Source organism: Danio rerio, chromosome 16 (genome assembly GCF_049306965.1).
Source record: "Danio rerio strain Tuebingen ecotype United States chromosome 16, GRCz12tu, whole genome shotgun sequence".
Taxonomy (NCBI): domain Eukaryota; kingdom Metazoa; phylum Chordata; class Actinopteri; order Cypriniformes; family Danionidae; genus Danio; species Danio rerio.
Window position 1 is genome coordinate 32,447,777 of NC_133191.1, and position 24,767 is coordinate 32,472,543.

The 24,767-nt window shown below is 36.6% G+C and overlaps 1 protein-coding gene across 5 annotated transcripts in view; it reads right to left on the reverse strand.

Moving 5' to 3' along the window:
- bcan (brevican) overlaps positions 1–24,767 on the reverse strand; it is a 59,471-nt gene that overhangs the window by 6,285 nt on the left and 28,419 nt on the right. For all 5 annotated transcript variants that reach the window (XM_073924638.1, XM_073924637.1, XM_073924640.1 and 2 more), the window contains 8 exon segments: positions 21,443–21,823; positions 19,475–19,649; positions 15,691–15,818; positions 15,222–15,515; positions 13,140–14,270; positions 11,029–11,928; positions 7,901–8,008; positions 6,008–6,166 (listed from right to left, as the gene is read on the reverse strand). In XM_073924638.1, the coding sequence (XP_073780739.1) occupies positions 6,008–6,166; positions 7,901–8,008; positions 11,029–11,928; positions 13,140–14,270; positions 15,222–15,515; positions 15,691–15,818; positions 19,475–19,649; positions 21,443–21,823 (3,276 nt within the window).

The following is a 24,767-nucleotide window of genomic DNA, read 5'->3' on the forward strand; positions in this document are numbered from 1 at the left end:
AAAATTTGTGGGAGGAGTTTGTTACTCCGTAAATCATGTCATTTCCTGTGGCCAGCAGGTGGCGCTATAACTGTATCTGGATATCAGCATGTAAACGTGTTCAGGTCCGGACTGTTATTAAACGTGTGAATTTTGAGGCAGATCGGATGATGCATGCCTGAGTTATAACGACTTCCGATTTTGTGGCGAATCGTCAAAGTTTGCGAGGCCGCCACGGACACGCCCATCGATGAAAACTCTAAAGCTTCGCAATTTAACATCGCAAAGGCCTTTAGATGACAAAACCCAATTTTGGTGTCGATCGGATAAAATCCCTAGGAGGAGTTCGTTAAAATACAACGCCTGGAAATGGCAAAAACGCCACTTTTTCGCCGCAGGAAGTCAAAAATATCCGACTTCCTGTTGGGTTTGAGATATGGCTCCAAGAGACTTTTTCGTATGTTTTGGCATGTTTGAGGTGTGTGCCAATTTTCGTGCATGTGCGTGATTCGTGTATTGGGGGCTCGTCCGTTTAATTTGTCTAGGTGGCGCTGTCGAGTCATTTTGCCACGCCCACTTCCGAAGCCCATAACAAACGTAAATTTTCGCCACTTCTGAGGGGTGTGCAAAGTTGCGTGAGTTTTCGGGCATGTTTAGCCCCTCAAAACCGCGATTCATTCCGCGGAAGAAGAAGAAGAAGAAGAAGAAGAATTAAAGCTGCAAGCAGCGATGATAGGGACCTCGCACCCAGGCTCACCGCCGCCCGGTAGCCTCAGGATAACAGAGAACAGCGAACAATATTAATTTCAGCCGATATATATAAAGAACCTGAGAAAAATCACAGATTTATGCAAAACTTCCTCCTGTCAGCAGGTGGCGCTATAACTGTGACTCAAGATTGGCATGTAGATGTCTTTAGGAGAGGCATCTCATCTAACCTGTGAATTTTCAGGCAGATCGGACATTGTTTGGCTGAGTTATAAGCCAAACTACCTTCTGCTATCAGGTGGCGCTATGACTGTGACTCAATATTGTTATGTGAATGTGTTCAGGGGAGGACTTTTATCAACCATGTGAAGTTTCAGGCTGATCGGACTTTGTGTGGTTGAGTTATGAGGACTTCCTGTTCCATGGCGAAGCGTTGAGGTTTGTCATGCTGCCACAGACACGCCCTTCTGTGAAAATTTCAGACCCTAACAAAATGTAATTGCTAGAACTTTCAGATAACAACCAACCAAACTTGGAGCTGATACGAAAAATTTTGTGGGAGGAGTTTATTACTCTGTAAATCATGACATTTCTTGTGGCCAGCAGGTGGCGCTGTAACTGTATCTGGATATTGGCATGTAAATGTGTTCAGGTCAGGACTCTTATTAAACATGTGAATTTTGAGGCAGATCAGATAATGCATGCCTGAGTTATAATGACTTCCGATTTTGTGGCGAATCGTCAAAGTTTGCGAGGCCGCCACGGACACGCCCATTGACAAAAACTCTAAAGCTTCACAATTTAACATCGCCAAGGCCTTTAGATGACAAAACCTAATTTTGGTGTCGATCAGATAAAATCCCTAGGAGGAGTTCGTTAAAATACAACGCCTGGAAATGGCAAAAATGCCACTTATTTGCCGCAGGAAGTTAAAAATATCCGACTTCTTGTTGGGTTTGAGATATGGCTCCAAGAGACTTTTTCGTATGTTTTGGCGTGGTTGAGGTGTGTGCCAATTTTCGTGCATGTGCGTGATTCGTAGATCAGGGGCTCGTCCGTTTAATTTTTATAGGTGGCGCTGTCGAGTCATTTTGCCACGCCCACTTCACTATTGTTATGGGGATGTGTTCGAGAAAGGACTTTTATCAAGCATGTGAAGTTTTAGGCTGATCGGACTTGGTGTGGTTGAGTTATAAGGACTTCCTGTTCCATGGCGAAGCGTTGAGGTTTGTCATGCCGCCACAGACACGCCCCTCTGCGAAAACTCTAGATCTTCACAATATATCATCGCTAGAGCTTTCAGATAACACCACTCAAATTTGGTGCTGGTACAATAAAGTTTGTGGGAGGAGTTTGTCACACTGTAAAACATGTCATTTCCTGTGGCCAGCAGGTGGCGCTATAACTGTATCTGGATAGTGGCATGTAAACGTGTTCAGGTCAGGACGCTTATCAAGCGTGTGAATTTTGAGGCAGATCGGATAATGTACCACTGAGTTATAACGACTTCCTGTTTTGTGGCGAATCGTCAAAGTTTGCGAAGCCGCCACGGACACACCCATCGACGAAAACTCTAAAGCTTCGCAATTTAACATCGCCAAGGCCTTTAGATGACAAAACCTAATTTTGGTGTTGATCGGATAAAATCCCTAGGAGGAGTTCGTTAAAATACAACGCCTGGAAATGGCAAAAACGCCACTTTTTCGCTGCAGGAAGTTAAAAATATCTGACTTCCTGTTGGATTTGAGATATGGCTCCAAGAGACTTTTTCGTATGTTTTGGCATGTTTGAGGTGTGTGCCAATTTTCGTGCATGTGCGTGATTCGTGGATCGGGGGCTCGTCCGTTTAATTTTTCTAGGTGGCGCTGTCGAGTCATTTTGCCACGCCCACTTCCGAGACCCATAATAAACGTAAATTTTCGCCACTTCTGAGGCGTGTGCAAAGTTCCGTGAGTTTTCGGGCATGTTTAGCCCCTCAAAATCGCGATTCATTCCGGAAAAGAATAATAATAATAATAATAATAATAATAATAATAAACGGAGCAATTCCAATAGGGCCTTGCACCGTTCGGTGCTCGGTCCCTAATTAAAGCTGCAAGCAGCGATGATAGGGACCTCGCACCCGGGCTCACCGCCGCCCGGGGGCCTCAGGATGACAGAGAACAGCGAACAGTAATAGTTTAGGATGATATATTAAAAAAATCTGAGAAAATCACAGATTTATGCCAAACTTCCTCTTCTCAGCAGGTGGCGCTAAAACTGTGACTCAAGATTGGCATGTAGATGTCGCCAGGAGAGGAATCTTATCAACAAGAGGATTTTAATCAACCATGTAAATTTTCAGGCTGGTCAGACTTTGTGTGGCTGAGTTATAAGTCAAACTATCTTCTGCCAGCAGGTGGCGCCATGACTGACTCAATATTGTTATGTGGATGTGCTTAGGAGAGGACTTTTATCAACCATGTGAAGTTTCAGGCAGATCGGACATTGTTTGGCTGAGTTATAAGCCAAACTGCCTTTTGTCAGCAGATGGCGCTATGACAGACTCAATGGTGTTAGGTAGATGTGTTCAGGAGAGGACTTTTATCAACCATGTGAACTTTCAGGCAGATCGGACTTTGTGTGGTTGAGTTATAATGCAAAATACCATCTGCCAGCAGGTGGCGCTATAACTGTGACTTAAGATTGACATGTAAATGCCTTCAGTCATGGACTTTAATCAACCATGTGAAGTTTCAGGCAGATCGGACTTTGTGTGGTTGAGTTATAAGCCAAACTACCTTCTGCCAGCAGTTGGCGCTATGACTGACTCAATATTGTTATGTAGATGTGTTCAGTAGTGGACTTTTATCAACCATGTGAAGTTTCAGGCAGATCGGACATTGTGTGGTTGAGTTATAAGGACTTCCTGTTCCACGGCGAAGCGTTGAGGTTTGTCATGCTGCCACGGACACGCCCCTCTGCGAAAACTCTAGATCTTCACAATATATCATCGCTAGAGCTTTCAGATGACACCACTTAAATTTGGTGCTGATACGATGAAGTTTGTGGGAGGAGTTTGTTACGATGTAAAACATGTCATTTCCTGTGGCCAGCAGGTGGCGCTATAACTGTAACTGGATATCGGCACGTAAACCTGTTCAGGTCAGGACGCTTATCAAACGTGTGAATTTTGAGACAGATCTGATAATGCATGCCTGAGTTTTAACGACTTCCTGTTTTGTGGCGAATCGCCAAAGTTTGCGAGGCCGCCACGGACACGCCCATCAACGAAAACTATAAAGCTTCGCAATTTAACATCGCCAAGGCCTTTAGATGACAAAACCCTATTTTGGTGTCGATCGGATAAAATCCCTTGGAGGAGTTCGTTAAAATACAACGCCTGGAAATGGCAAAAACGCCACTTTTTTGACGCAGTAAGTTAAAAATATCCGACTTCCTGTTGGGTTTGAGATATGGCTCCAAGAGACTTTTTCGTATGTTTTGGTGTGTTTGAGTTGTGCGCCAATTTTCGTGCATGTGCGTGATTCGTGGATTGGGGGCTCGTCTGTTTAATTTTTATAGGTGGCGCTGTCGAGTCATTTTGCCACACCCACTTCAATATTGTTATGTGGATGTGTTCAGGAGAGGACTTTTATCAACCATGTGAAGTTTCAGGCACATTGGGCATTGTGTGGCTGAGTTATAAGGACTTCCTGTTCCATGGCGAAGCATTGAGGTTTGTCATGCCACCACAGACACGCCCCTCCGCGAAAACTCTAGATCTTCACAATATATCATCGCTAGAGCTTTCAGATAACACCACCCAATTTTGGTGCTGATACGATAAAATTTGTGGGAGGAGTTTGTTACTCCGTAAATCATGTCATTTCCTGCGGCCAGCAGGTGGCGCTGTAACTGTATCTGGATATTGCTATGTAAATGTGTTCAGGTCAGGACTCTTATTAAACATGTGATTTTTGAGGCAGATCTGATAATGCATGCCTGAGTTATAACGACTTCCTGTTTTGTGGCGAATCGTCAAAGTTTGCGAGGCCGCCACGGACACGCCCATCGACGAAAACTCAAAAGCTTCGCAATTTAACATCGCCAAGGCCTTTAGATGACAAAACCCAATTTTGGTGTCGATCGGATAAAATCCCTAGGAGGAGTTCGTTAAAATACAACGCCTGGAAATGGCAAAAACGCCACTTTTTCGCCGCAGGAAGTTAAAAATATCTGACTTCCTGTTGGGTTTGAGATATGGCTCCAAGAGACTTTTTCGTATGTTTTGGCATGTTTGAGGTGTGTGCCGATTTTCGTGCATGTGCGTGATTCATATATCGGGGGCTCGTCCGTTTAATTTTTCTAGGTGGCGCTGTCGAGTCATTTTGCCACGCCCACTGCCGAGACCCATATCATCTAGCCATTTACACCGCGTTTGGTGTGTGTGCAAATTTTCATGAGTTTTCGGGCATGTTTAGCCCCTCAAAAATGCCCCGATTAGGGGCGGAATAATAATAATAAAAAACAGAGCAATTCCAATAGGGCCTTGCACCGTTCGGTGCTCGGTCCCTAATAATAATAAACGGAGCAATTCCAATAGGGCCTACGCACCGTTTCGGTGCTCGGTCCCTAATAACCAGCATACATTTTCAGTAAGACACAAAACACGTCCTGTTTAACACCCTGATGCATTATATGTGACAGATTTGCAGAGGCCCCTTGAACACAACCCTCATACACTCACATGAAAAAGGTGACATGTTAAAAGCCCTTCATGCAGGGCCTCTCAAAGTTATGTCAACAACCCTGGTTCTTTAAGAACTCCTGTATGTACTGTAAGCTAAACCAGCTTTTTTGATTCTTTGTTTAACCAATATTCTTGCTTTTCTGAAGCAGACATTGCTTTAATACAATAGTTCAATAAACATCAAATTAGTATTGCATATGCAAATGTACATTTTATAAAAAATAGGCATTTACTTTTAATTTTTGCTATTTACCAATGAAAAAAGCATGGATTTTATGTTTTTTTTTTAAATAAAACAGGTAAGTGAATTATTCAGCGAGACATTCAAAATAAAGAAATCTTTTTTAACCAGCTAATTATGATCCATTATAACACAAACTTGCACATAGCTACCAGCAACAAACACACAATCCGCAGGACATTTCTGCAATTTTTCGAATTCAGTAACCTGAAAATGACCTCGTTTAGCACACTTCAAGTTCAAATCAAGTTCCATCAATCTGAATGTTCTGCCATCACCTGATAAGAAGTCAAACTGATTAGATCAAGAGGAATGGGTCATCTATGCAAACAGCTGCTTAGACATACCATTGATGAACAACTGTTCCTCAGGTGACATAACAGAAACCAGGTGACCTCCGCACATGCGACAGTGCTGCTCTGCCACTTCCCATTTCTGACGCTTGGCGAAATGCTTGTAGCAAAACCCCTGGAACTTCTCCCAGCCTGGTTCACAATGCTCTAGATCTTTGTGGACAGAAGGTAAGAGTGTGACTTTTAATATAAAGCATGTACAGCTTACATACACACACACACACACACACACACACACACACGCGCACACACACACACACACACACACACACCTTTAAAAACAAATAAAGTCCTATATAAAGTTATCAGTTTGTTTTTAACAGGAGTAAACAAACAATTTTTAAAGCATATTTCACGATTTACATATAATTACTCTCCACTTTATTAGGTACACCTGTCCAACTGCTCGTTAACACAATCTGCTATAGTACTTTATATATTTACATTATAGCAGAACAATAGAGTTCTGCTATAATGCTACTCTGTAAAGTCTAATAAAACACAAAATTTTAAAGTGTCCTACAGTATGTGTTTCTTGTTTTTTATATAACCAAACCAGAAATTGAGGGTAAGTGACGTCATTAGCATGGCCACAGAGGACACCGTCTGTATAACTAGTTTGAATGACTTATTTCTCTGGATTTGAAACATCTGAGATCACCGTTCTAGTGGTTTTTCGGATATTCATTTATTTTCCTTTGTCTTAGTCCCTTTATTCGTCAGGGGTCGCCACAGCGAAATGAACTGCCAACTTTTCCAGCATATGTTTTACACAGCGGATGCCCTTTCAACTGCAACCCAGTACTGGAGAACATCCATACACACTCATTCACACACATACATTATGTCCAGATTAGTCAATTCAATTAACCTAGAGCACATGTCTTTGGACTGTGGGGGAAACCAGAGTACCCGGAGAAAACCCACGCCAACATGGGAAAAACATGAACAGAAATGCACACATAAATGCCAACTGACCTAGCTGGAAATCGAACCAGCGACCGTCCTGCTGTGAGGCGAAATTGCTAACCATTGAGCCATTGTGTAACCCATGGTTTTTGGATATTTTAATCAAAAAATCTAGCATATTAAATTGCATATTTAGCATAATTGCTCAAAATTAGACAACACTTTAGACACCTTCCACTTATTGGAGGTATTCTGGCACCAGGTGGTAATTTCATAATTAGCTGATAATCCTTATTTACATAATTATGTATATGTGATTTAAAAAAAGTCTCTCAATGACGAGATCACAGAAGCTAAAAAACATTTATATGCTGACAAAGTCCAGGCTAAGAAAGTACTCAAAGTCACTGAACTTTGAAAGAGACTGATGAAGATTGGAGCAAAATCAACCAGAGCATTAGACTAGGTATGCCCTAGGGTGGCCAAAAGAAAGGGCCTCTACACTTCCTGCTCATTTTTTACTCATGTAAACTTAAAAACTATAACTTCGTTTTGCTGTTCTCCAATTTTGATAACTGAAATTTTCAAGGGCATAGTTCACTCAAAAACAAACATTCTGCTGTTTACTATTAATGTACTTTACTTGTTTGAAACTTTTATGAGTTGAATCTTTATTCTGTTGATCTGGAAGAAAGATGGAAACCAGCAATCAAGTTTTCAGCTTTCTTCAAACTATCTTCTTTTGTGTTCAACAGAAGAAGAAAAAATTCATTAAGGTTGGACCACGTGAGAGTGAGTTTTTGTCATTTTCGGTTATTTTGTTAAACGGTTCGACTAGGCACAACTAATATTCATTCACATTAATATTCAGTATGCATTTATATAAAAAAACGTGCTTATTTATTGTTCTTATCTTATATATTGTGACTTCCACTGTATAAACATAAGATTTACTGATTTTATAACAAGGTAACTCACCTGTCTCGCAGAAGTCTCCTCCATAGGTAGGCAAACAGAGACACCTTTGATCTCCTCCACTGTCCACACAGGTGCCTCCATTTTTGCAAGGGTTTTCCAAACATGCGTCTAAAAAACATTCATGTGGTATTAGAGCTGAAGCTAAACATATGTTGCACACATTAATGAGGGGTTTAAATCAAGCATGAGTTAAACACAAGGTGGCACTATTACAAATTTAACGTGAGTAATCCTACAACTTCTGCACCACTTAAATGACAGGCTAAAACCGGCTTCGTGATTGGTACTGTAGATCTCTACCTTAAAACATTTCATTATTGTTCTGTTATCAGTTTCTAGTCATCTTGGCCCCACTAAACCAAAATTCTCCTTCATGCACCACTGGAAGTATTTGTTGTGGTGTGGGTTGCACACCTTTGATAAATGATCTCTATCTGTCTGCACTGCAGTCTTTGATAAACATGGTAATCAGAGGTTACAGATTATACATGTCAGATATCTAGTATGCAGGTATTTTAAAGAGATGCAACTGCCAGCGTTTAGAAGAAAACAGCGCCCTCTTTTGAGATCTTACGGTTTCCACAAGTAATTTTTAACAACCAACAGAGGAGGCTATCACACCAGAATACTACAAAAATCATGTCTGAAACAAAACAATTTAATCGTAATTTGGATAAAACTGAATTTATAAAAAAAATAAATAAATGAAATAAAGAATATGAATAAAATAAAATAAGACTGTTATTACATTTAGTAAATAAATAACTGAAATAACAAGCTAAAGAATAAACTGACATACAAAAAAACAAAACTGAGAAGTAAAGCAATGGTGTATGTAAAGTCAAATACAAATACTCATTAGAGAGTTTTTTTCTTTGTTAGAATAAATTTTTTTTTATTTGTTGTGACCATAAATCAGAATCCTTTTATCAAATATTGATTACTAAACTCCTCTAAAGTTAAAAAAAGTCTCATCTAAAAATCAATATTAATGTATGAAAACATGGTAAAAATATTTGTTTTATGTTTAAATGTTCTAAATTACAATATTTTTGTTTTGAATTTGGATTAAACTACATCAGTACCTTACAAAATAAAAACGTTTTGATGATTTGATAATAATTATTTATTTTCAAGTGGTCTCTTTATTATCTTAATCATGTTTATATCATTTTAGACACTACTCTAGCCAGATAACTAGCTAGTCAGGTATTACTGTTACACTAGTTAGGTAAATGTTCAGCTCATATATATTTTAAGGAATATATTTTTTATTTTATGGTTTTAACTATAAAAGTAAACCAATTTAGACCTGCCATGACCAATAAATGTCAATGAAAAATATAACCCCCCCCCCCCTTTAAATGTGTGCATTAACATAACTTTATGTTTCCCACAGTACCACAAGGCACTCCCAGTTGTTGCTAATGATATCTACACCAACATTTAACTTTATTAAATGAATTTTAAAGGCTTCAATGACTTTATAAACTTTCCACGGAATAAAAACCTAACCACATACTAGGGCTGCTCAATACTGGAAAAAAACTGACATTGCAACATTGTGTTTTCCTGCGATTTATATATTGTGAATATGTTATATTTGCGAATATGATTTCATAAGATGACTCTATTTGGAAACAATTCAGAATTTTGCATTGATCGGGATGATATTTTTAGGGGTCTGAATCTGCATAAAATGTTCAAAACTATAAAAAGGAATATATAAAATAAATTAAAGCACAAATGAAAACAACAGAGCAAAGATTAAAAATAAACAAACAGCCCTTTATGGTTTTCAGTGGAGTCTAACAGCATTGACAGAAACTCAATAATCAATGTAAAATAACATTCTGAAGTCTTCATTGGAGTAAATAAACACAATTAATCTTTGGTAAAGGGTCATGAAAGTCCCCTATTTCAGTCTACCTCAGAACTTCTTCAAAATATGCTACACGATGGGCGTGGAGTGCTGCGATCATAGGGAGGAGTGTGTGTGGCTGGCAGAGCAAGGGAAAAAGAGGGGACCGAACAACTGTCAGTTGAATAACAAAATGAGACACAAACCATAAGACCACCCATGATTTTATAGTTTACAAAGTTAAAATGCAAAGAAATAAGCAGTCAGTAATTTAATTCCCTGCGACATTTGTTATTCATAATTTCATATACACACAACCACAATTTGTTATATCATTATAAAGATAACCATGTTTATATAAACACTATAAATGAGGAGGACTTCTCTCCTCCTTAATCCCCGGGTCTGAATGTAGACACAGTGGATATCAGTGCAGCAGGTCTCTTGTCCTTTCTACACTAACCATTAGCCCTGCCGGTAACTCAGAGGATTTTAAACATAGGCGAACAGAGCAGCACGGATATAGGTGACGTGTCTGTAGGGCAACAACTCAACTGAAAAAAGACAAAGACCCCCGTTCTCCAATTCTCATACAGCTCTCCCGCCAAAAATGCTTGCTGTAAACCAACAGCTTTGCTGTATTGGCCCTGAAAGCATCACGGTGAAAAATATGCAACAAACCCAGTGGATCATGGAAAAAAACACATGCGACCCTTCATACTGTAAATGGCTAAATACTGCGTGCCGTGCGAGGTATCACAGCTTGGCAGGTCTGCCTTGCCTTGGAAAACATGTGCTCTCATGAATAATTAAGAAACAGGGTCTTCTCATAGAATAAGAAAACTTCACTATGAATTATAATGAGAAACCGATGTGTCATCACTAGACTAGCAGATTCATGCTAGGTCACTGACTTTGATCCTGCCCCGATTTTTTTTAAACCCGGAAGATGAAATTAGCTGACAAAAGCTCAAAATTATCCAATTTTCCCCACAATTAAAGCTGACAGGTGCTTACATTGTCTTAACTGATGCTCAACAAATCTGTTAAAATCTCAACAACAAAAAAAAATACTTAAGGAATTTTTGAACCTTTAGAGATTTATATTTTAAAAATTATGGAGTCCGAATGGTATTAATTCAATTGAAAATGTAAACTGATACACATCCTGCAATGCCTTTTGCAGAATCGCACGTTGTGTTATCAATGCTGAAACAGTATATTGTGCAGCCCTACCACTATATTAAACAGTTATTGTTGTTTTTACCTGAAATGTAGCTTGTCCTGATCAGCACTCTCTGTGTAGGTCTGACAGGTATAATGAAGGACTCGTGTGTGGTTTTGACATCATTCTCATCTTCTTCATTGCCTGTTATTGCTTTAGTTATGAGTTCATCATCATCATTATCATTATCATCATCATCAGCATCATTATGGTCTGTCGTGCTGGATGGTTTTAGAGTTTCCTCAGTCTGCTCACTGATAGGTGCATTGGTGGATTCAGATTCCTCTAACGCTCTCATGTCATCTGTGGTCAGTGCAGCTTCTCCACTGAACTCAACATCTGCGTTCAACTCTCCAGGGCTTGTCACCACGCTCTGCCAGATGGACGTCTGAGTCCCATGAGGAAGAAAAGTAACCTCCAGATCCGTTGTGGGTTCCACAGTGATGGCCTGATTATCTTCATCATCGCTATTGGTTTCGTTGTGCTCTTGCAGATCTGTTAGATTAGAAGGAGTGATGGTGGCTGTGTTCGAGTAAGGGTTTTCAGTTACCGAGGTCCAGTTTTCTGAAGGTTCTCCTGAAGATTCCTCTTCATCACTGCCATCAATGCTCAGAGTTACAGTAGAATGATTAAGCTCAGTGGATGTGGTGATTTTGGTTTCAGGTTGTTCCCCAAGCTCTTCTTGCTCCACCTTTTCCACTTCTTCTTCCACAACTCTGAGGGCAGATGTAGTGGTGCTGTCAGAGAGAACTCCTTCAATTTGCTGTGGAGAACTGATTTCCAGCTGTACAGGTGCACGTGTGGTTAAGGAGTCCAGCAGATGAGGCATAGGTGTGGTGAAGAGTATGACAGGCAGGACCTCATCATGATCTCCAGAGCTTTCAGACAGTTCAGTTTCCCTCAGTGTTGTGCTCAAAGTGAAATGATCAGTAACATCATCAGCTGCAACAAAGAAACGCAGGACAATTAATATCCATCTACCTGTTGTTTTACTCATTCATCAATCTGTTAATCCCTCCATCATATTACCCATTCATCATTCCATCCATCAATTTATAGGTTTATCAATCATCTCTATTTTATCTATCCATCATTTTATTGTTTTACCCATCCCTCTATCCATATATCCATCATTGTACCATCCATTTATTCATCCATTCAAATTTACTAAAGCATCATCCATCCTTCATTAATTTACAGGTTTATCTATCCATCATCACTCATTGTATCAATACATACTTTCATTGTTTTACCCATACATCCATTGATCCATACAAATTTACCAAAACATCCATCCATTGCATTATTTTGTCCAACCATCAACCATCCATTTTAACCAAATCATCTATCCATCCATCCATCCATCCATCCACCCGCCAACCCACCCACTCATCCATCCACCCACCCATCCATCTATCCAGTAAATCCAAACTGAACCATTCAGCCATCATTTTATATAAGCACCAATTCGTTGTTTCACCATCAATCCATTTTACCCATCCATCCATCAATCCAGTTTATCTAAACTGAACCATCCATCCATCCATCCATCCAGTTTATCTAAACTGAACCATCCATCCATCATTTTATATATGCACCCAATTTGTTGTTTCACCATTCATCCATTGTTTTAGCTACCCATCCATCCATCTATCCATTCGTTCATCATTTTATAAGCACCCATTCGTTGTTTCACCATTCATCCATTGTTTAAGCCATCCATCCAATCCATTTTACCCATCCATCCATCCATCCATCCATCCATCCATCCATCCATCCATCCATCCATCCATCCATCCAATTTAACCAAAACAAACCACCCATTCATCATTTTAAATGTGAAACTATTCAATGTTTCTTGTTTTAGCCACCCGTCCATCCATACATCCATCTATCTTTAATTTTAAATATGCATCCTTATATACTTTCATAATGCCAATCCATCCACCAATTCTTTCATCCAAGATTTTACTCTACCTAGTTCTTTGTTTAAAAACTTTACAATTATTATTTTTACTTAAATTTTTGCATTTAAACCATACAAAACATTCTTAATTCTGTCCTGAATTATGTATATTTGTGGTGGTTATTAAATGCACACACACACAAAAAAAAATCCTATTAATACATATGAAAAGTTTATATCTACTTACTTGGGCTAATATTGTTCAGATGTGTTGATGAGTAGCTTTCTGTCAAAGTCTCAGCTGTAGATGCTCTATATATTTCTGAATTATGTGTGCTAAACATTGCTTCTTCTGTGGTTGAATCCAGGTGTATTGCTTCTTCTGTGGTTGAATCCAGGTGTATTGCTTCTTCTGTGGTTGAATCCAGGTGTATTGCTTCTTCTGTGGTTGAATCCAGGTGTATTGCTTCTTCTGTGGTCGAATCCAGATTTACTGCTTCTTTTGTGGTCAAATCCAGATATATTGCTTTTTCTGTGGTTGAATCTTCACCAGAACTCTCCAACCAACCTTCCCTGCTGGATGTGCTCGTTGAGGTGGGCTGAGTTGTGTGTGTAAAAAGACCCTGGTTGTCATCTGACTCTGGAGCCTCAGTGATATTTCCTGCATTTGTCTCTAATGTTGCACCTTCAGGGTGATACGTCGACTGGACTGAAGCATCTTGAGTTGTGTTATTGCTTGAGTCATATTGCAGTGTAGTGCTCTGAGTTGTCATATGATCTTCATCATCCAGGTTGGTGTCAGGCATGGGTTGGTAGTGTTTGGACCCATTGATTTCCTTTGGTGGAGAGGACGGTTCCTCTGTTGTTCCATGATGAGCCACTGTAGGTGGGATGAAGTCGATAGGCTCCCCTGGCTCTAGATTAGTATCTGGCATTGGTTGGTAGTGTCTATGATTGCTGCTTTTCACACCATCGACAGCTGAAGCTTTTATTTCAGGTTCTCCCTCTAGCATGAAATTATTGCGTTTTGGATCTATGTAAATTTCAGGAATGGACTCAACATTTTGCCAGGTGACCTCAATGGTCTCAGTATTTCCCTCTGTGCTGGTTGGAGTAGTGAGGTCTTTTCTGGAGCCAATAATGATGTCTTCTTGAGGGCTTGAGGTATGGTTGTGTTCCTCAGTTTCTGAAGCAGTTTGAGTGCTGTAAATTGAAAAGGACTCAACAGCTCCCTGAGCTTCATTTTCAGATCGCTGAGTGACCTGATGCACACTGTATTCCTCTTGGGGTTCTGCTAAAGTTACAATATGCTGCTCTGTTTCCTCTGGCGATGTTGCCATATAATCTGCAGGTGGGGCTGTTTGAGAGTTGCTGTTAGCTGCAGGGGGAAAAACAAGAAACAAATATACCAAAGTGTTATAATGAGAAAACAGGACTGCTTTCTTAAAATATAAATGCAGTAGCATGTTATCATGTAGAAATATGCAATTATACCATGAGAGGGAAATGTTAAATGTGATCCTAAAAAGTGACAATAGTTCTGAAAAACTTAGTATGAATTATAATTTAATATGATGCATTGACCTTCTATAAGTTTCTATAAGTTTTGTTAAGATAACACAAAATGGATTACACAACACAACATAGAAAAGAAAAATGCTCTTAACCATGCATTTGATGGTCACATATGATTTCCATAGTAAGAAAAAAATGGGGGAAATATTTTTTTGTGTCGGAGGAAACATATGAAAAAGTGTGTTTTTTATTAGGTTTTATTGTATATATTTTAAAATGATCAAAAATTAAACAATTATAATGTATAATGACCTGTTTTATTTTCATTAGAATTTTAAATATGCTTTTGCAGTGATTTAGCGAAGACACCCACTATAACATAACTCAATCAGGCTTTATATAGAAAAAAATCTAGTCAGGCATATTTAGAACACAAAAAGTTGATGAAATATTGAAAGATTCTATTTAAGGACAAGGGTACAGTCTGAAATTCCAATTTTTTTTAATATTTATACTTTGCCACTTTTACCAATTTCTCATGAGGATTTTTATTATTATTTAAAATATTATAAAATGTAGTACGATTATGATAGTATGATACAGTTAAGAATAATTATACTGTATATGAATGATGAAGCATAATTTGAAGTATTAATGTCGGTGCTTTACTTGCATTTAATATGCTTTTTATGTATAAAATACAGCTTTATTTTAATTTATTGTAGACCTAGCACCACACCCTTTGAACCCCACAGTTTGAATCCTGTGTTATACAGTTTATACATTTGCAGATAAAACTCAAATCTGTAAATACCTTTGAAGCAGTAAGCATCATGGCGAGTGTTTGGTTCAGGGAATCCTGTTTGATTGCTAAACCGATAGACGGTCTTGACGCCAGGTTCAGAGCCCCCACATCGCTCACGGGGGGTCACGATGGGGTAGCGAACGCTTCCGTCAGCGAGCCAGCCAGGACTGCAGTGGTTCAGACCATCATTCCAGGCAGCGTACAGCTGACCTGTGGTAGCGAGCTGAGCGTCCTGCTGCTCACAGTACGCCTTTGCCTCTGACAAGCTGAAGCGCTGCGGGGTTGAGCCATGAAAAACCTCCCCTAAAAACAGTCACATCAATAAATGAACAAACCTTTCTTGCTTTGGAAAAACTGACAATCAACTGCACCCTGCATTCTCTGAAAATAATCTAATGCAAATATGAAATGCTAGTTTTGGCGTACAGTCTAGAGTACTGTTTTTCAAACGTAACATTATTAGCAGCTAATTGTTTACCATGAATGTTCTCCACATAGCAATATACGTCATAGAGTTCGTCGTTCTCCATCGTGCCATAGTTACGAACGCCTGGTAATCCATCCATATCTCCAAAACACCCTTCCCGAGGCATCTGGATCGGGTATCTATAACGCCATAACATAATATCTTTTTATAAACAACAAAAGCTTCAAAACATATTTTGTTACAAATCAGTTGCTAATGTTGATGTACATAATGTTGCCAAATGGCTTTAATAAATAGTAGCGTATTCCTACATAAAAAGTTACTAAATGTTGCTAGATGATCTACAAATTAACATAGCCATGTCTTTATTAAGCCCTATTAGTTTTACACATACATACATATGTATTTATACAACAATTCAGTCACGTCCTTGAATCTGATTGGCTGATAGTCGTGAGATATTTAAGTAATATCAGCACCTGGATAAACAACTCTCTACACAGTTTGACAAATATTGCAGCTGTTGGACAACATAATGGACTTTTGAGGCTTTTTAAGAAGCTTTATCAAGAATGATGTTGTTTCGATTGTAACTAAGCAGTTTATTGATATTTGATATTTGCCTATTTAAATTTCACTTTCATTGCGTCGGCAGCCGTCAGCCTGTCATATTGTCCATCGTGAACACTCCTCTGATGGCTACTAATTCAAAAGTATGGTGGGTGTCTTTATTTTAGTCTACTGTAAAATGTTATTTGTTTAGGCTATATCTAAAGGCAATATTTTGGTCACAGTCATCTGTTATTTACTCCAGAGCAAATAGATTTGACTGCAATGTTAATGCTGACTGACAATTTGGTTGATGTTCTTTTGCCTGATTTACTTGTATTAATATTATTATATTCTTGTCTGTTAAATGTTATTGATGAATACATTAATTTCATATAAATTGCAGTTTAATTCACAAAAAACAATCGTCACCTAGGAATTATAAGGTTCTATCTGCGTTCTGAATGATTTTGAGATATTGAGCTTCAAAGTTTTTGCATTCTATATAGCAAGCAGTATACGTGTAACATTTGTTTTTTAAATTAAAAGTCTCAAAATGTAAACAACTTATAAAAACCTCCCATAATGGAAATAAGTTGTCATTTATTAAGAATATGTCAATAACTCAATTTTGACAAAAATGTCAGATAGAACCTTCTATCTGATGATGAACGATAATTCTAACGTGACGATACACATACATACATACATACATACATACATACATACATATATATATATATATATATATATATATATATATATATATATATATATATATATATATATATATATATATATATATATATATATATATAAATTTAGGATTATAAGGCTGATTACAATAATTAACCCTGAATAATCGAAGCAAAGCAAGCACTGCCAGAAACACTACTAAACTATTGTACTATTTGTAGTACAAATTTTGTAGTAATTTAGCACGACTTGAGCAAAGAATTTGAAGTTACATTGTTCTGCCACAAGATGGCGACAAAGACGGCATAATAAGCTGGAGGATAAAAAATGTTTTGCTGAGTGTAAATTTAAAACGAAACTTAAACAAATCCTTATAGAACTGGTGAGTGACTTTCCAAGTCGATCTATCTCATATTTATTTTGTAGTGCTGTTTTTTTTTTTACCATAGTTTGGTAGTGTTTCAGGCAGTGCCTGCTTTGCTTGGATTATTCAGGCTTCATTATTGTGATCTCTCAATGGCAACAGAGAACTGATCTCTAGACTGACGCTATTCAGCCTTTTAATCCAAAATTTTTATATATGTATGTATGTAGCTTATGTATGTATGTGCATCGTCACGTTAGAATTATAAGGTTCTATCTGACATTTTTGTCAAAATCGAGTTATTGACATATTTGTAATAAATGACAACTTATTTCCATTAGAGGTTTTTATAAGTCGTTTACATTTTGAGACTTTTAATTTAAAAAACAAATGCTACATGTATACTGTTTGCTGTATAGAATGCAAAAACTTTGAAGCACAATATCTCAAAATCATTCAAAATGCAGATAGAACCTTATAATTCCTAGGTGACGATTTATATAATATATACACACACACACATGTATATGAGCAATATCACAAGAGTAGCAGTGCGATATGGCTGTATATCGGTACTGGTGGGAGGCGTGCGTTGGCACGAGGCCACAGGCCGAGTGCCTCAGTGCCCCAACAGTGCCAGTATACAGCCATATCGCACTGTTATGAGTGTGATATTGTGTTTATACAACAGTTTGACGGTATAATTGTGTATATAAAAACAAAATCAAACATGGAGAGTCTCAAAAACCCTTTTGTATGAGGAACTAATTTCTTCCGCGTTGGATTCAAATCATAAACTGACAGTTAAACAGCTGAGCAAGCATATTTCAAACTTTATATCTGTAGTGTCTGCTTTTTGCTGGCTGTATGTGGGCGGAGTAATACACAAAGTGGGCGTAGTAATACACCAAGGGTAAAGAGGCTGTACGGGTGCTGATATTACTTAAATATATAGCAGCTCTCAGCCAATCAGATTCGAGAACCAGACAGAACTGCTGTATAAATATATATAAATCGCTAAATCACCTGTTTTGTCTTCACTTTAGACATTACACTTGATAATCATTCAAACGCTAGCTCTAAAGTGTCACTAGTAAACACGTCAGCTGCAGAACTGAATGAATGGCAGAAGAAAGTAGTTCCTCATAAAAAAGGGTTTTTAGACTCTCCCTATTTGATTTTCTTTTTTATTATGCCGTCAAACTGTATATATATATATATATATATATATATATATATATATATATATATATACACACATACATACATATATATACATATATATACATATATATATATATATATATATATATATATATATATATATATATATATATATATATATATATATATATATATATATATAAATATACTGCAAAAATTAAAGTAACAATTTATTAAAAACAAGTACCTATAGGCATCAGATTTTCAGATTTTAAATGCACTCAATGTTGCATTGGTTAGCTCCGTTTACTGGGAAATCTATATATATAGTACAAAAATAGCCCATCCATTTTTACAGCCGATTTGACTCTCATATTTTTGGTATATTTAAACTGCAAATAAAATAAAATAAAAAAATTAATATATACTGCTCCCAATGGTTTCTGTTGTCTCTTTAAATATTCATACTGTGTGTAAATTCAGCCTTATTTTTTAATATTGGATCTCAAGAACAAGCTCATACACGCACTCAATTGAAGAGAAAGTGGTTGACTGTACTGACCTTAATCTTTTACATGAGGTACTAAATTGGTTAGAGACTTTTTGGCTGTAAAAACAGCTCCTTATGCTGCTTGATGCCACGGTCAGGAATTTTCACAGTATATTAATTTAATGTTTAGTCATAAACACACTTGTAGAGCAAGTAGTTGGAGCGTTTATTGCTGTTTGTTGCTCCTGGTTATTTCCCTAACAGGCAACTGAGTCGTAAAAGAAAGGGCAAAAAAGAAAACTTCAGCACTGCAGAATAAGACCGATACAAAAGGTGCTTTGTGACTTTCTGTCTTTAGAGACCATAAATTCACCAAATTCACCATTAAAATTTTCACAAAAATTCTTGTCTGAAGAAAATAAGTGTATTTTTACTTTAGGAGGCCAGCTGTTGTCCACTGATGGTCCAAACACCTTTTCTAAAAATTAAATGCCAAAAGTTTGATTGACGATGATCTTGTTACTTTATACGTCACCCCACAGGACGGGTATTTGATGTGTTTGTCCTCTCACCTGACGGAGCGATCTGAAAGCCAGCCAGCATCACACTGCTCATAACCGCTGTGATAGGCAGCCAGCAGCTGCTCTGGAGAAGCAATCTCAGCTCCGATGTCCTTACACGCATCTCTGGCCTCATCAAAAGTGAAGGCATAGCGACTTGAGGTATGGCGGTAGAGGAAGACAACCCCTAAGAACATGCTGAGAATCAGTGCTCTCATAATACATCACAGTCTTCTGCAGAAAATGAACAGTGCATTTTAATTGTATCTTTTATTATTAGCAAGTTGTAGCAAGTTAAGATCACATAACTGTCAATTGGAAGGGTAGCCCAACTGGATACATGTATTTTTAATAAATACATTTTATTTCAAAATTTAAAGTATTTTTTTTAAGTTAAATTTAAGGATTATATTTCTTTCTTAATATTTTTATTAAAAAGAAAACTCAAACTATTTCACAAAAATTGGAATCCTTTTATCTGTTTTCTTGAAAATAACCTTGTGGAATAATGCATCATTTCTGTAATGTTTTAATATGCTTTGTCATCATACTCTGTTGTTCAAACAGGTCTTTGTTAACAAGTTGGCTTGTTATGTGGGTGGGTTTTTATTTAATATTGTGATTTTTATATTGTTTTTCCTTTCCTTTTTTCTTTTTATTTGCTTTGCCTATGTTATATGTAAAAAATGTGTAATTGTTTCTGAATCTGTGTCTTCAATAAAACTTAGTTGAGTTAATGTTAATAATAACAACAATAACAGATGCATCTTGATCATCAAATAAGCATATTAGAATGATTTAAGAATTTGATCACTTGACACTGAAAGCTGGACTAATAATTCTGAAAATTTTGGTTAGCCATTACAAATTAGAAATTTTATGGTTTACTTTTTCTTTTAAATAAATGCAACATTAGTCACTTAAAACAATTTATAATCATTAAAAAAGTTTCCAATCAGTGTCATTTAGAGTTTAGGAACTGTATTATTGTTTTTAGTTTTTTTTATAAATAGTTTATTTACATTTAAAAAAAGATCAGGCAAATTTGACAAAGACCTCAAACCTCTGTTTATGATCTCAACCACAAACAGGACAAATTCAGGAGACGTTAGGAACCTCTTTAATCCTTCCTACACAAACTTTGAAATATTTATTTTTAGAGGGTTCTGGCTTCTTTTGTTTTGATTTATGTTTTTTGTTAAACAGAGACATTTGTACATTTTACATAATTGGTAGCGCTTTGGGTCTGTTGTTTGTTTGTCTTATCGTCTTTTCTTGTTTGTACTATTTGAAATTATTTTTTCATGTTTTTATTTAAATAGCAGTTTAGTACTTAGTATTTCAGTTAAATATTAAGTAATTTGGTTATGTGTTGTTGTTTTTTTAAATATGAATATATTATTTTTATACATGTAAAGCATCTATTTTTATATATATATATATATATATATATATATATATATATATATATATATATATATATATATATATATATATATATATATATATAWAAATATACATATATTTCTAATTTAGTAATATATAACACTTTATTTTGATGGTCCATTTGAGAATTAGTAGACTGTCTGCTTAATATATGTTGATACTGCTGCTAAATCGACATTTAACTGACAATAAGAAACTTTGCAAGCACATGACAACTTACTTGACCCAAACTCCAACAGTCTACTAATAAATCAACTCTTATGAGAATTAGTTGGCATGTAGATGCACTGTAACTTATATTCATCAAACGGACTATCAAAATAAATTGTGACCTAATATTTGTAACAGTAATTATTTAGATTACTTTTTAACTTAATTATTTTCTTTTTAATCTAATTATTATTAACTGTTTAATATAATTTACTTTAGCTGGAATTTACAACCTAATCTTTTGTACCACTTGGATTCAAACCCTAGTTGATTTCCATTCTGACAGTGGTCTATGGCAGAGAGTGTTTTTCAGATAATTCTCACCCTTAACTTTGACTTGAGCCTGGTCATGTGCGTCCTCCAGGCCATGCTGGACCTCACACCGGTAGAAGCCTGTGTCGTTGTGAATCAGTCCCTCCAGTCTGAGGGTGAGATCAGCTGAAGAGGTAGCGTAATTGAGCAGCGACGCTCTGCCTTTATAAGCCTCACTCACCTTAACCCGCTCACCACGGGCCACCAGAATCTCTGTCTCTCTGTCTGATGAAAGAAAGCTCCATTTGACCCGTGGCTGCGTCAATACTGCATGTCGACCCAAAGATGGCGTACGGGGGAGACTCACCAGGCAGGGCAGCGTCAAAGAGCCACCCAAAACAGCAGACACTGGTGAGCTGGCAGGAATGGCCACTTTTAAGGCTGAAGAATCATCTGAGGTGAAGACATAAAGGATGGAGACATTAATGAACTGAAAGTAATGAAGCTAATGGTATTTCATCAGCAGTGTTTAAAACTTTGATTTTAGTTATAGTGTGCAGGCATTCCTGAAGAGACAGAGTGCAATAAAATTATGTAAAATACCTTGTGTCAATGTTTGACTATTAAAAATAAAGGTTATTTTTGCAGCAATGCCATAAAAGGAACAATTTGGGAACCATTTAAAAGTACAGTTCTCGCAAAAATTATATTTACTCCCCGTTTAAAGATGCATTAGGTGATTGTCTTCAGAAATATTTTTAGTTGTGCTGGTTGAAAGTCTACACATTCCAATAGTAATGATTAAAGTAAATGATTTATATGTATTTATATGTATTTTTATATTCTATGTATGACATACGACTAAAAACGTTCGTCCAGCTAACAATTGTTGGAATGACAAATAACTCAATTATGACAGGTAACTCAAACTTGTCAACAAATTTACAATTGAATTTCTGTGCAGCCTCTTTAAGCAGACAGATAAGTCATTAGTGCATCAGGCAAACTCTGTATCAACCTGAACTTCTTTCTGAAAGACCAATGTGGCCTTGTATCCATGAAAAGAAAGATTGTTTTTGAAAGGGCTTCGCCAAAACTGCAAAACTTTTCTAAATACTGAAGCAAAATAATAATTAGTTTTGTACGCTGGAGGGAAATTATGTTATGCAGTTCAAAACCATGATAGAAGGATGACATGAAGGGTTACATTTAGATAGGTATGTTTTGAAACTATTTAAGTCATGCAAATGTATGTAGATTGTGTTCTTGTTTATGAATGGGTTTATATGCACGGAAGTGTTGTTGAAAACATTCGGCGAAAGAAAGGCTAATTTCAAGTTCAAGAAATACCTTTTACAGCATTGATAATATATTCGGTTAAACAGACCTGAGCATTCATTTAGTTGTTCAAACGTAAAAGGAGATGAAAACAAGTGAAGAGTGAGGATCAGTGAGCACAATTGAAAATGAAAAGTCACTCATTGTCTTGGTAACGTAAGTGTAATGTAAAAAGATGACAGGATATTTCTGTTCTTAGCACTCTTTTTTTTCTGATCTGATTTTTATTAAGCTGAATAACAAAACAAGTAAACAGTGCTCTTCTACCTAACCAGCTTTACTGAGGTGAAGTTTGATTTATATTCACACATTCGTTCATTTTTTGAACAATGACAACTTGTGACACGCTTCCACTCTAACTTTACTTTAAATATTGGGTCTAAAATAGTGTGTAGAAATGACCTCAAAACAATATTACCACTGTTTCATTGACTGTGAACAATTTTGTATTTTATAGTCAATGGCTGATTAAATGATTTCACTATTTAGAATTTGCAAACAATACTTTTCTGAAATTATATAATTGAGGAGAAAGTCAGAATGTGCGAATATAAAACCAACTTTAACCCAGTGCCAGTTTTGGGGAAATATAATTCCTGCACTTGCTGGCCTGTCAACAACAACGCTGGACAAAGTGCATATCTCCAAGGAGTTTTCTAACTGGTGAATGACATGATCTAGTGTTATATCTGTTCGTTTCATGTGTTCATGACTTAAGGAGGCATGGCCTCAGACGACAGGGGAGGGATGTAAAATGTCTAAGCTATTATGCTAACGTTAGCATTCTGGCAAATCACCTACTGCTGAGTTCCAAACATTTATGTTTTTCCTTCTTCTGACGTCCACAAAAAAGATATTTTAGGAATGTTGAAAACTGTTAGCCATTGACTTCCATAGTACACTAAGAAAAGGGTTATTAGTTTTTACAAAATTAAGTGTAGTAAACATAAAACAATTAAGTTGTCCAAAAAAAACCTCTCAAGAATTGTGTTGTTTCATCTTTTTTTAAATAAGTAGTTTGAACAAACAGCTTAATTTAAAACTTTAAACTTAATTTTAGTGTTGTAGAAAATTTGTGTTCATTTTTGAGATATTGCATTGAATGGAAATGGTAAAATGTGCACAAATAGTAAAATGTACACGCTCAACTTTCTCCAGTAAATGTATTTGCACATCAACTATGATAGAAACACATTTATCAAACAAATTCCTGGATGTGCATTAAACTGATGATGTGATAACATGACTAGCCAGTAGACTGACCACAATCACATCAGATCAAGTGTCATTTTAATTCCTTCCTTTCCAGTTTTTTTTTTTTTAGGTGCCATCCATTGCCAGCATTTTTAATGATTTTCACCTCAATTTGATGACCCTCTGAATATTTTCTGCTATGAGTATATGAACATATTATACATCAAAATAAACAACAAACTCTTTGCTTTGATAAAAAAACATTAATTCTAATAATTAATTTTATTTTTGACAAAAACAGTAAAACAGATTTTTTTTTAAATAAACAGTTGAATTCAGAGTTATTAGCCCTCCTGAATTATTGGTCCCTGTTTATTTTTCCCCAATTTCTGTTTAAAGAAAAGAAGATTGTTTCAAAACATTCAATTGTTTCAAAACATAATATTTCTAATAACTGATTTATTTTATATTTGCCCTTTTTGCCAAAGTAAAACAAATAAGAAAGAAGAAAAAAGTGTTATAGGAAATACTGTGAAAAATTCCTTGCTCTGTTAAAAATATTTTGGGAAATATTTGAAAACGAAAAACAGGAGGGCTAATAATTTTGACTTGAACTGTATTAAATACATATAACTTCCTCTAGATCAACAGGAGTGGATCATTCTGCTGTGGGATCTCCTGATAAAGAAGAGAGTAAGCCAATGGAAAGACATGATCAACACATTATCAGTCTATCTATGCACATCACAACTAGTTTCTGTGTCCATAAAGGAATCTTGCTCACTGACTTCTCAGTCCAAATGAGAATAACAATGGTCAAAGATGAGCGATCAGAGTCCAAGTCCATCATTTTCAAGCCAGTTCA